At 42.0% G+C, this 14,168-nt stretch overlaps 1 protein-coding gene across 1 annotated transcript in view; it reads left to right on the top strand.

Moving 5' to 3' along the window:
• The window catches only part of SYNPO (synaptopodin), a 79,873-nt gene extending 67,525 nt beyond the window's left edge, over positions 1-12,348 (top strand). The window contains exon 4 of the mRNA XM_026696610.2: positions 5,870-12,348. Within this exon, the coding sequence (XP_026552395.2) occupies positions 5,870-6,874 (1,005 nt within the window). The 3' untranslated portion in view covers positions 6,875-12,348. The remainder of the gene's footprint in view (positions 1-5,869) is intronic.
• The last annotated feature ends 1,820 nt before the right edge of the window (positions 12,349-14,168 follow it).

Raw genomic sequence — 14,168 nt, 5'->3', positions numbered from 1 at the left:
TTTAGGCAAGTTATGGAAGAGAACATGGGGAAATAGCTGCAGGGAAGCTTATCCACCCGAAGTGATCAAGTTTTGGACTTAGTAGGGGAGAAATGGCACCAGTTATTCTTTGCTTCACTCAGCAAAATATCTTCAAAGAAGAAAGGAGGGACAAATTTTGAATCTAGAATCAGAGCTAATTCTACTTTATTGTAAGGCTACATCCTCAGAATCTTGCAAGTCTGAAAGTACAAACTTCACACCCTCACTTTTAACAGCCTGAACAAATTATTGCAGGTCCTTTCTTCCTGTGATCATTAAGCCATTGAAGCAGAGGTCTCCAAACTTGGCAACTTTTAAGACTTCTGGGAGTTGAAGTCCACAAGTCTTAAAGTTGCCAAGCTTGGAGACCCCTGCATTGGAGGCTTGTGTCTCTCTTATAATTGTTTCCTAGGCAGCATTGCTTCCTTTTATCCCACAAGATCACCCACATATTCAATTACACTTACTGGAACAGCTTGCTGTCGAAAGTTGTGGGAGCGCCATCACTTGAGACCTTCAAGAAGAGATTGGACTGCCATTTGTCAGAAAGGATCTCCCGCTTGGGTGGGGGATTGGACTAGATGACCTATAAGGTCCCTTCCAACTCCAGATTCTCAAATATCCTTTAACTGGTATATTCTATAAGGCTACGAAGTTTGATATCAATAAACAAGGTATAAGTTCTTGTATGTAGGCTTCACACATAATAAAGAGGAAGGTTAAGGAAAGAAACTTCTCAGTCTGAAAACAAATCTATTTTACAAAGAACTGATATAGATCTACTCAGAGTGTGCCCATTGTATCAAATATCACATCATAGTTATGATTGAGTCTCAGGACTAGACACCCGTTTTTAATGGTCCACCTGTATAGTATTGATACTTCGGGGTTTTTTATTATAAAGTTCAAGTTATGCCTTAAAAACGGCACTCAAAAATGTATCACTAGTACTGCTGAGAACAACATGGATGTCTTCTTCAATGGGGAGCCCTCCGCATATGTTAAACTACAACTCTCATACTCCTTAGGCAGCATACAGTAGTTCTCTTTGGTTTAATCGCTGTCAAATTAAATCAAAGACCATTCAAATTGTCCTGTAGAAAAGGAAATTTTAATGGTGTGTTTTTACAGTGTAACCAGTGCTTAGGAATTTCACATAATATTGAACGTTGAAAATACATGAAATATTTTGCTGAAAAGTGACAGAGGCATGTTTTCTGTGAGGCAGGTGCTTCCTATCTGGATGTTCCATTTAACAAGGGACTGAATTTCCTCTCCTCCCCTGAAACTTTGCAGCAACAGTTGAGAGAGAGGTAGAGAAGAGGCTTGCTTCCTAGACCATAGGATGTTGGAAGCAAGGGAAACAGCAGCATTCACCCCTAATGGTTATTTTCTGATTTACAGTAGTTCAGGTGTATGGGTTTGTACGTATCTGTATATGTGGGTATCTGTGGAGGTACAAATAGTGAACTAAATTTCAATAATCCTTGGCACGAAAGAATTAGCAAGCCATTGGAGGAATTTAATACAAGAGATTTTTCTTCCCTGAGCAATCCAGGTTGCCCAACTAGTCAGTTAATCTGAAACAATTTCAACTTTAGGATTCCACCAATAGAAATATAGCTGGATAAATTATCCTCAGAAAAGTTGTATGTGGATGGTTACCTTTGTGCATTAACGTCAATTGAAAGCTTCTCTCTCTCTACCTCTTGGCTTAACCCCAATGATAACATGAAACACTTCCATTAATGCTAACCTGGATGCAGTCAGTGAGGGTGAAAGATTGATTAAAACATGCAACATGTCAAATGTAGATACTATGACTTCTAGTCATTTTGTCAGAAATTGAGTTGCAACTACACAACAGTGGGATTTGTGTTGTGCTGTACTGCACATTTTTATTTTTCTTATTGTAGCTGCAGCCCCCTGTGCTTGAATGCTTCAATGAATCTCAATTACTTCTGTTTCTGGCAGCATCCTTTTTCTAGAATACTGTTATGCTAAGCCTTCCCATTAATATATACATTACGGTCTTTATTATCATGTCTATTTCAGCAATGAGATACACATTTGGGAGAAAGACAGGAAATTGATGAAACATGTAACTCAGGAAGACCATCAGGATGTATTCCTGTATTGACATGGTTTTGTATTCTAAAACATGAGTTGAAAGATACTGTAGAGGAAGGAAATAATACTAGAAAACCACAGAGTTTGAGTGAAGCATGCTTTCAATATCAGTTGCTGACATTCCTTTCCCCTCTGTTTCTTACATTCTCCTATCCTTTTTAGCATCTTGTTTTGCTGATAGAGGAATTTCACTTCTTCAGAAATTTCAAGCAATGGGTGGAACATCCTAATTTTTTCCATTCATTCGGTGTTTTGTAGAGATTCTCTTTCATTTACTTACTTCCACCTGCTTTCTACACTCAGTTTTTTTACACAAGCCCTCTTTTTTTTCATAGCCACATTATTACATGTCATGATTTAGAGATTAGCACTCTTGTAGAACAGAACCAGTTTGATGTAGCGCTTAAAGACACTGGACTACCTCAGGGAATTGTGAGTTCTAGTTTGGGTTTAGACCAGTGGTGGGATTCAACCAGTTCGCACTACTTCGGGAAAACCAGTTGTTAACTTTCTGAGCAGTTTGGTGAACTGGTTGTTGGAAGAACTCATCAGGGCAGAGAACCGGTTGTTAAGTTATTTGAATCCCACCTCTGGTTTAGACCCAATGCCACCTGGGCGACCGTGTGCCAGTCTCTCTCACTCACAGGCAATAGCAAATGACTTCTGTAAAACATGGCAAAGGAAACTTTAGGGACTTGTCCAGGCAGTGGCCAGCTGTCAGGCCTGACTTGAAGCCGCAAAACCTCCAGAAAAATCATGAAATTCTTTACAGGAGTTGGCAGGTTAGATTCCAGAAGTACCGGTAAATCTTGCCCTACAGAGCAACATCTGAGAGCGCCAGTGAACCTATAGATATCTCCCCTGCTGATTTTCTGCATTATTTTTATTTTGCAAAAAAAGTGGGTGGATGACATGCTTCGGTGCAGTGTGATCCCACACCTTCTTTATTTCCAAAGAGACCAAGCATCTCATGAGATGTCCTAGGACCTAGAAAATAAAATTTTGATAATTTCAGCCAAAGTCTTTCTTTGGAACTGTGCCCATTCACCCAGAGAAAACAGCAAAAATACACGGGGAAAAGTGAGCATCTTACAGAAGACAAAGTACAGTTAGTGGCAAATAGATTGCTGATAAAGCCAAACTTTTGAAATATATGTTCCCAAGGGCAGCCACATTGTCACTGACAATGCCAACACAGCAGCAATTAGCAAAAGTCCGCCTGTAATGTTTTCTCAGCCCAACAACCCTTGGTGGACTTCTAGCTCTTTCAGTAAACCAATACTATCCCTGCCTTTTATTAGTTCCATATCAGTTAATTGAATGGCAAGGATTTTCTTTAAAAAAATCTTTATATAATTTTGTATTTTCCCTGCAAGGAATCCCAGGATTGAATTCAGGATACAGCTTTGCCCATTCCACCAAACACCTCTTGCAAATTCTATTAGGAAACTGTAAGTTTTAACCTGATAAGAGATCAGTTGCTATCAGCAACAGAGTGGAGATGAACTTTTAGTTGCTTTGTGCTGGTGCCCATGGAAACTCTTAAAATCTTGGTCCTGTAGAGAAGTTGTTTCCCAGAGGGAAGGAGGGTAAGTGGCAGTTCCTGAGGAAGGGCTAAAGTGGTCTTTCTTCCAGAAAAATCTTGCCACAACTGCTCCTGTGTCCTATTTCCACCATTGTCCCTGCCCATTAGGTAACACTTCTATAAATCTTAGCTTGGATTCCAATGAAGAGGCTTTATTTTCAATGAGTGCCTCTGATCCAAGTTCAGAGGTTTTCCTGCTGCAGACCCTCTAGATGTGTGTAAAAGGTATATAAATCTAAGAGAGAAAGGACAAGTGAGAGGAAACAGGCAGAAAGAGAGGAGGGGCTTCTGTGTTGAACTTCTATCCATCCATTTTTGAACTGGCAGAAAACTATATTAGCATGAAATTAGCTGTCCCCATTGCTGTGATCCCTATCCTGCATCACTTAACTCCCCTCCAAAGTTCTGCCGCCCAGCGACACTTTATAGGATAGATGGGCAGCATAAAAATTTAATAAATAAAATAAAATACAAGTGGTCCTTGTTTAATGACCATTCACATTAAACATGTTTGAACTGATGACAGCACTGAACAAGTAGCATTACTATCAGACGTTGTACTTATGACCTTTGCACCGTCCTACTGTCACTTAAACACTATTCACAACCTTCCCTGCCAGCTTCCCACAAGCAAAGTCAATGAGGAAGCCGTTAGGAAGTCGGAAAGTCAAGAGTCAAGAATCATAAGGCACAACACTTAATGATAGTCATAGGGTACAATAAGCAATCAAATCATACAAGGAAACAATCCATATACATCGCAAGGATGCAAGCGACAAAGTTACAGTCATGCAGTCACAAGTGGGAGGAGATGGGTAATAGGAATGATGAGAAGATTAATAATAATAGTAATGCAGACTTAGTAAATAGTTGGACAGCGTTGAGGGAATGATTTGTTTCGCAGAGTGATGGCATTCAGGAAAAAACTGTTCTTGTGTCTAGGTGTTCTGGTGTCCAGTGCTCTATAGCAGCGGACACCAACTAGTGGGCCACGGCCCACTGGTGGCCATGAGAAAATGTTGGTGGGCCGCAGAGAAATCTCACCCCCAGAGCACACACACCCCCAAAGCAATTAATCCAGGCTGCACAGAAATACAAGGCTGCCCAGCCCACATGGCCTGCGGGAACCCTCCTCGCCCACTTACTCCTTACCTGGCAAACTTGTCTGCTAAGTTGCTATTTTTTCTTTTTCCGACCATCATCTTTTCTGCTGTGCCAGGAGATTTAGATAAGCTAGGAAGCAGGAAATGGTTGGATTTCTTGCTTTCTAGCTAAGCACAGCCGAAGCTCCCTTAGGACTGAAGGTTTGCTTGCAAGCAAATTCAGTGCAGACTCACGGCAAGCAAATTTGAGAGACTGAGTTAGCTGATAGCAGATAGATAGATCACTGAATGATTCTGTGAGCAACTCAATCTGCCTACTTTGCCTAATTTTGGATAAAAGTTGCTCTCTTTTTTTATAAAAAAATCAATATTTACATACGTGGTGTGTTGTGAGTTAATTTTGTGAGTTTGCTTGCAAGCAAATTTTATGTGACAGACTGAGCTAGCCAATGGCAGATAGATAGGTTTCTGAATGAATCTGTGATTCTGTGAGCAACTCAATCTTTCTGCTTTGCCTGATTTTGGGTAGAAGTTGCTCTTTTTGATAAAAAATTCAATATTTATATAAATATTTATAATATTTACATACAAGCCATGCCCAGCCAGTCACATGACCACCAAGCCACACCCACAAACTAAGCCACACCCACAGAACCAGTTAGTGGTCCCTGGGATTTAAAATTATGAGTTTGGTGGTCCCTGCGGTCCAAAAGGTTGGCGACCCCTGCTCTATAGCATCATTTTGAGGGTAGGAGTTGAAAAATCTTTTCCAATCACACTGTTCTCAGATAAAGAGCACTTTTGCAGTGGTATCAGGATATTTTTATGGAGTAATGGGACTATAAGGAGATCACCCAAAGTCATCTGAGGAGGAATGGATATAGCCAGAAAAGAAATGCAGGGAGCATGCTGTTCTTTGCACCTCAGTTCCTCTTACGATGCACCGCTAGACCTTGCCTTTGGCAGGTAAGCACAATGTGAAGAGTCTAGAGGAACATAATGCTAAAAATTATTCCTCTTCCTGTTGCAGGAAAGAAAAACATCCCTGCCTGCTTCCCCGACGTGGACTCCACAGCTGATAAGGCGACCATCCAGCAGCATAGAGGGCTGGATGAGCCCAGCTCAAACTCCAGAATCTGAGGGTGGACTTGTCGAAGCCTTTCGAGCAGCCCACGTTATGACTCCACCTCCTCCCATGTCTCCATCCTGGAGCGAAAGGTCTCTGTCCCCATTTCGACAGGAGATTGACCAAAAGTCCAGCCGACAGATGCAGGTGCTGTTGGCAAGAAATATCATAAATGCTGCCCGGAGAAAGAGCTCTTCTCCCAAACTCACTGGAGTAGAAAACTTCAGACCCTTCACACCCCCTGTCACTTGCCCCAATGTGTCATCCACTGGTGGAAGCCCTAAGAACAGGAGTACTCATTCTCCAAGCCCACTTCAGTCCCCCAAGCCGACAGGAATGGATGGCTACAGATGTGCCTCCCTCCCTGTCTCAGCTGCCCCACCACAGGCCAGTGCATCATCAAACAACAGCCCCAGGTTGCTAGGCATCAAATCTCCAAGCCCACTACAGTCACCAAAAGCAGGGAGGATGAATGGAAACAAATGCTTCATGCTGCCTACTAGAACTGGAGCACCCCAGTTCGTTGTCTCAACAAACCACAATGGCCCAAGTATAATGGGCACTCATTTTGAATCACGCAAGGATCCAGAGCCACTTCAGGAACCCACAATCATGGCTAGCCATAAGGCCTTCTCATTGCCAGCAAACACCAGTGGGATTTCACACACCAGTCCAAAAAACCTGGATGCTTCTTCTCCCCTTCTCCAAAGTCCCATGATGACAACATGGTCCCCAGTGAAGCGCTCCACTTCCATGTCCCCCACCAACTCAGAGGCCTCCGTGGACTCTGACTGCTCTGGGGTCAAGTCACCTAGCATCCGCAGCTTCAATATTTGTCCACGAGGCTGGAATGGCAGCCTGAGGCTGAAACGGGGTAGCCTCCCATCAGAAGCATCCTGTACCTCTTAAACAAGGGCCAAGAGATGTGAACCAAAAAAAGATTGTGAAAACTGTTGCCAGAGTATTTGTGCAGGTCCATACATGCATAATCCTGCCAACCTAATTAAGGAAGACACTCATCTGTGAAGATGTATAACACCTTCTCTCCAAGTTGGCCACTTCTTGGAGACTTTGAAGAAGAGAATTTATGAGAAACATTTCTCATACAAAGGAGAAGTGTGATTCAGCTTCTGTTTCTGGAAGGCATCCGTTTCCACAGGATCTTTGTTAGCTTCCTCCTTCTCTCTTGAGAGACATGCTTGACTTTCCCAGGTTTTGCTTTCTCTTTCTCAGCTGGACTGGAGACATGATGATTTCTTTGCTTGGGGAAGATTAAGACACATCTGACTGCTTTTGTTCCCTCTGAGAAATATCCTGTAGGAGGGCACAGAGCCCTTGACAGAATCTTTGATGACTCTTAAATCCATGTTTTACCTAAAACAATTAAGCCCATGTTTCACATAAAACAATGGATTTAGCTCTACTTTGATAGAGCTAATCTTCAGTTGGCTTCCATTCCAACCTCCTGAGGCTTGAAGAAACCAGGAGAAAAAAATACGAGCCAGAAGCCCATTCAGAAGTTGTTGTTGGTGCTTCATCTCCACAGCATACTTTTCCTCCAAACATACAGATTGACTTTATATAAACCAAATGAAATGAAAGAAGGTTGTTTTAAAGCCTTTTTGTTCTCTGGACTATTGAAGGATGGATTACAAGAGGATGAAGGACTGATCCAAGCTACAACCCAAATACTTCTGCATCCACATTAGAAGACACCACGTAGGAATATAAGATGTAGGAACTTCCAAGCTTTCTGGAAACCAAAGCCAGCCAGTCTGGGATTGTGACAATGAGGATCCACATGGGTTTCCAGTTAACATGCAGCGATGGAGGCCTGTTCCCAGAGTGTATCCAAATGACTTCAGAACTCCTGCCCTGATTTCAGGTTCTGAATGCCCAGTGAGCAAAGGTTCTGGTACTGCAAGTCACCAGCAGAGAGGTCTTCTGATCTCTTCTATTTCTTTCTAGTTTAGTAGATATCTGGGACGCTATCCAAGCTATCCAAGATCTCCCTCTGGGGAGGAGATTCACAGCATGTCTTAGTTTCTTAAGCCCCAAATAATGCCTCTTCTGCCAACTCTTCTTTCAGCACCTGGAGGAAGCTACCTTTGGATGCTTCTTGCATAATGGTTGGAAACAATAGATGGAAAAGTGAGCTCCACCTCTACAAGGGTCAGGAGCAGTATCCCAGAAAAGTTAGTTGTATCTAAGAGTAGGGAAGCTCAACAGAGCTATTATTCCCTAACACAGCCGCTATCAGAAACTTCATGGGTCACTTATATTTTCACCTATATCTATCTCAGCCCCTAGACATGCAGGCGAGGACACAAAGGCTAAAGTAGTATCCCTACTTGGGTGGGACAGATTTGCATTCAGAATAACATTCCACACTAGGAAAGGAAAAGTGAGGGGCTGTTATCTATTTTAAAACACACAAAAGGACCAAGATATACATAAGCCAGGTTCTATATGGATCAACCATCTCAGGTCCCTATCCTTGCAATCTACCGAGAAGGACTGCCTATCAGAATAAATAGCAGACAAACCCAATAGGCTAAATTCCCTTCCAATTTTCCTCTTTGCTTTATCCCCCAGTACTGTCTGTGCCTCATAGCAGCATCTACAAGGCATAGTACTGTGTCTGGTATCAGCATCTATCTATTTACACCATCTGTATGACCTGACGCAACTTCTGATCTATCTCTGATAAGCAGCAAAGAAAAACTCCCCTCATATCATCATTGCCTTTATTGTTCGGCATCCAGAATGAAGGACTTCCTGAAGTGTAGGACATACATACACATGCACATTTCTTTTTTCCAGACTTACAATTAATCTCCACAACTGGCTTCATTCATTACTTTCAGCCACAAAGCAGTGTCTTTGTGGTTGTGTGGTGTGTGAGCCCAGTTTGAGTGCCCAAATTCTGTGCTGCACCTCACCATAATCCTGCAGAGTAGAAGTACCCATCCTTGTGTGGATGGAAGTGGCTGACTAGAGCCAGGAGACTGGGGGAATAGATCTCTTCCCATTGAACAAAATAATTTGGACAAGTCAAGAGAAAAAGGCAAAGGAGAGAATAGTTCAGACAGATTTTACTGCATGCTTGGCCCTTGCTTATCCTGCCTTCTCCAGTCATAGGAATAGAATAGGAGGGTGCAGTATTCGTGTCCATAGTCTCAGATGGAGTTAACTATAAGAATTCCGTGATCTGGAGTCTAGCCAATGTGAGTAAAGTGAGCCCAGTGCGTGCAAAATATCCTCCTCCCATGGTTTCCCCTTACCTCTCAGTTCTGACTCCCTATTTTCTCTCTTGCTTCTCTGCTGTGTGATAGGGTATCATCTAGCTAAAGCATCAGCTGGCCTTGGCAAGGACCAGGTCGTATCGGGTGTTTCCCCAACTTGCCCTCAATTCAGCGGTCGCCTTCTATTTTTATCCTGTAACCTTTAAAGATGAGAACATTTATTTGATATTAATTCAAACTGAGCCAGAAATGAATAATCGGGGCCACCCCCATCTTTGTTTTCTTCTGATCATGCATAGCTTATGTAGGAGATCAGATGGAGGAGGCTCCAAGCTGTGGGTACCTTGGAAACATACCAGCATAAACTCAGCCAAGCTTACCAAATAGCCCTCGTATTGCATCTGCTTCAGCAGTATAACTCCTCCATAAGGAACATTTTGCCATTTTCCTTTTAGGGGTGAGGAGAAGTGGGACACTGGGACTGAGCTGGCCTAGCCATGCTGCTGAAGTCTTCTGAAACTCAAGGCCTTCGAGTTTATATGAAATGCAGAGTAAAAGTAAGAAAGTAAAAGAGTAAAAGAAGCAGGAAAAAAAATGGAATTGCTAGGCCAAGCATTTTGAGAAATATGGAGTATGAATATGTGTGTCCAATCACACATGGCCAATAAAGGATTCCATTTTAATTTAATTCAACATAGAATTCTATTCTATGTAGGAGAAGGAATTATTGATAGAGTAGAAATGTTTCTCTTGCAGTAAATTCAGTCCCGGCATTTCCAGGTCAGGCTGTGAAAGAGACCAGTCTGAAGTTCTAGAGAGCAACCATCAATCTCTGTGGTTCTTCTGCATCTGGCGTGTTAGATCTCAACTCTTTCAATTCTCAGCCACCTCATATTAAAAGGGACATGGTTGAGGAAGATTTTTGTAAATAATCATGGGTTTGGTAAGCCTAGGATTCTTATGTGCACGTATCATTGTTGCATGGAAGTCTTATGTAAGCCATTCAGTCCTAGTGCCCTTACTCTTCTCAGCCCATGGTAGAAGCAGTCAGTCCACTCACATTTAGACTTCCTCCTATCATCTTTTAGATTACTGCTGACAACAGAACAGATGCATTGTGATCACAGAGCAAAATGCAGGTTCTGGAAAGACCCATCTTTTACCTTGACTAAGTAGAGTGGAAGAATTCAAAGAAAGATGCAAAAAGCAGCCAGCGCTACAAAATAGTTGGCACTCTGTCGCTGCTTGTTTCTTTTACTTTGCTCTTACTGCACTTTCTCCTGAGATATGGCATGGGAGAGGAGAGAATTGCACACTGAACCCTGCCACCAGGACACTGCTGCGATGGTCAAGCCAAAGGGATCTATTTCATCCAGAAGGCAGGGAACACATGGAACATCAAGGTGTCATTCTCAGATAGCATTAGGAGATCAGCCAACATGTCCTCAGTTTAGAGAAACAGAAAGGGAGGGAAGATGATAAGAAAAGGCCAATGGCGCCCTCTAGGGCTTCGTGGTGCCAATTGCAAGTTTTTGTCCTAAGAGCCCAAGGAAAATAAATCTGACCCTGAGAATGGAAAGCATAAAAGCAATACAGTTGAGCCTTGTTTTTTATAGCTCTTGTGGCAGAGAGAAGGGTTGGTCTCCATCACTTGGGAAGCAAGATGAAGGAAATGCTGCGTGTCAAGTGTTAGAGAAGGTGTTCGAAAGAGATATGGAGAACCTATAAAGGCAGTTTTTTTCTCCCTGACCTAGGAAATCACCGCTGCTGTTCACAGCTTATGGAAGGAAAAGCGAAGCTTGGTCAGGAAACGAAAAACATGAAACTAGCCTCAAGAATTCTAGCTTCCTATTTTATTCCAGGATCAAAGCCCCGTTTTTCCTTAAGTGAAGGATTGGTGATAAGGCAGCCACGAGGCTTCTAAATATTGACACTGTCACATTTTTCTCTGCGTCTTCAGACTCTGTGTGTAAATAGCAGCTGTGACTTTTGCTACGATGACTCTGCAACACAATGCACATCCATAACTATTTCCAAATTGTTAGGTGGATCGATGCAGTTTGATAGTATATTAGTATACCTTTACCCCTTTGCTTATTTTCTATTATGGGACCAGCTCATTTATCAGACATGCCTTATTTCACAGAAATATATCCCACGTGTACGTTACAAAGCAAGCTAAGGACACATTGAATATTTGTATGTTCCCTTCCCTGCTAATTTATCATGCAATCCTATACATACTGTCTCAGAAGCCCCCTCCCCCGTCTAGGTATATAAGATTCCATACTGCAATATTCATCCACCACTACTACTCTGTCTCTAAAGGAAAGGCCATGCCTACCTGCACGTACCTTGAACTCAATTTCTGCTGTAAGAAACTGCTAGAAATCCCTAGGGCAGGACTGACCGCTCTGTTTTCACAAAAAGAATTGTTTCTTGATTTAGATCTGTCTATACAGCAAAGATGCGGTTTCAGTTCATGCCACAGTTTTTCCAGGGTTATCTTCCACAGGACAATGCATCAAGGGATGGAGGCATTTTTATCCTTATACTAACATGCTGATGGGCTAAATTCCCCAGGATCACAGAAGAAATGAGCGGTTGGAAAAATGTTGTTGACTAAGACTGCAATTATGTATAGGTAGTCCTCAGTTTGCAAACTGTCTTGTTTAGCCACCTTTCGCAAGTAATGACGGTGATGAAAAAGTAACTTTATGATCAATCCTTGCATTGATTGACCTTTGGAAATCTGTAAAGCGAAAGAAAGAGAAAGTAAGATATTGTGAGCATAGTTGCAGTTCCACTTAACTGTTCACTTTGCCTAATGGCCAAGTTGCTACTCCCAGTGGTGGTATGTAAACAAGGTCTACCTATATACACTTTGCTGGGAGGAAGACCCTTTGAAAACCAAAGGACCTAGTGACAAATGTGAAATTGTACTACAAATATCGAAAACAATGTACTTAGGAACTTTGGGGGAAATTCACACTTCTTTTTTAACTTGTGAGTCATCTTATTTCTGAATGTATCACTGAGAACATGTACGGCTTGCTGTATCCCTTCACCTGATACTGTTTGCATCAGCACCATGCCATACACCTATATAAAAGCTCCAAAATAAATCAGACAATAGCCTGGTTATCAATCATGCATTATTTTGGAATTAAACTCTTTGTTATGCTGAAGTACACCCCCCCAACCTTTGTTATGTCTAGTTGTGGTCTTTATGGGTTTGCCCACATAGTCATACTCATTCCCTTCCCAAGAAAGGCAAGAATGAAACTTCAAAATGGCAGTCATTCAACTAAACGTGTGGAAGACAGAAATAGTAATGATAGCAATACATAGATCGGCCGCAAAAATCAGGATGAATTGGAAGTTTCTACATTGCTTTGCTGCTATCTTGGCCTCATCTGGGGATTTGCAGGTCAGACACTCAACCCTAAATAAGATAGCCCTAAATAAGATAGCCAATCTGATGTTGTGGTAAGGCACCAGGTTAGAAACTGAGAGACCAGGAGCTTTAGTCCTGCCTTAGATACAAAGCCGGTTGGGTGACTAGTTGCAGAATCTCAGCCCTAAGAAGGAGACAATGGCAACCCACTTCTGAAACACCTGGTCAAGAAAATTGCAAAGATTTCTCAGGGCAATTGCCAGGAGTCAAAATTGATTTGAAGGCAAGAAAAACAAGTTAGCAAGAAAGGAGCAAATCAAAGCAATTACAGGAACCCAACATGCTTAGTCCATACATGACAAGTAAGATTCTACACGAGCAAGTTTAATATTTGAATTTAAATAAATAGCATTTCCATCCCAAAGTTGGTACCAAAGCAAATTCTTCTCTCCCCAGAAAACTGAAAAAAGAAATCAGGTGCAAAATATCATTGTGGCGGCCGCATGTGTTTTTCTGGACTAAACGAACTTTATATCCCCTCTTTTTAAAATTTATGTTTGAATCATAAAGTCCAGTTCAGAGACCTTTCAATGCAGTGAATCAAAATCATTCGCTACAGAGTTTTGTTTTACAGAGTTTCTGTCTTTCCATCTTCCAACCCTCAGTAAAATCATAATGGTACATATAAGAATACAAGGAGAACCCCAATGGATCAGGCAGAAGATGCAGCTAATCCAGTCTTGTACTCTAATGCCATCCAGAGGTGGTGGTGACCTCTGTATAATGTACAGCGTGTAGAGATGTAGGGAGATGGCCTTGAGAAAGGTATTCTACAGCCCTTACAAAAACACCACCTTAGTTACGGAAAGACCGAAGGAGTGAGAAAACAACTCAAGATTGCCTTATCTGGATTCACCTTGGTTTTAAATAGGGAGGGAGGGGAAATCTCTGTCAGGCTTCCAAATTCTATAAATAAAGCCTGCAACAACAACATAAAAGAGCCGTAGTGGCACAGTGGTTAGAATGCTGTATTGCAAGCTAACTCTGCCCACAGCCAGGAGTTCAATCCTGAGGGCTCAAGGTTAACACAGCCTTCCATTCTTTCAAGGTCACTGAAATGAGGACTCAGATTGTTAGGGACACTCTTAGAGAGTGCTGTGAAGCACTACAGAGTGGTATCTAAGTGCTATTGCTATAAGCTTCCAGTAATCACTGTGGAATCTGTTTTGTGACTTGTACTTTGAATAGCTGACACCCACACTTTTTTTTCCCTCATTGTTGGTATCATTGCTACTAAGAAAAGTATAACTACACAAACTTCGTAATTGAACATATTCAAGAAACGGCCTTTAGGACTTGCTGAGACCCTTCATTTGTAAGAAGTAAGCCCTTGATGAAACATTCTTCCATTCTAGCAGCCATGTAAACCTAGAAGGAGTCAGGTAGGAAGAGGGTCCTATGATTTGCTCATATGGCCACAACACAACCTATTTTTCCATCAATATATTTATCTATTATTTTTTCCCCGTGCCGATGAGCTATGTGTGTTCTAACCAGCAGT

This window comes from Pseudonaja textilis, chromosome 2 (genome assembly GCF_049901715.1).
Source record: "Pseudonaja textilis isolate UNSWEBS1 chromosome 2, rPseTex1.2, whole genome shotgun sequence".
Classification (NCBI taxonomy): Eukaryota; Metazoa; Chordata; class Lepidosauria; order Squamata; family Elapidae; genus Pseudonaja; species Pseudonaja textilis.
This window is presented reverse-complemented; position numbering and strand designations above follow the sequence as displayed.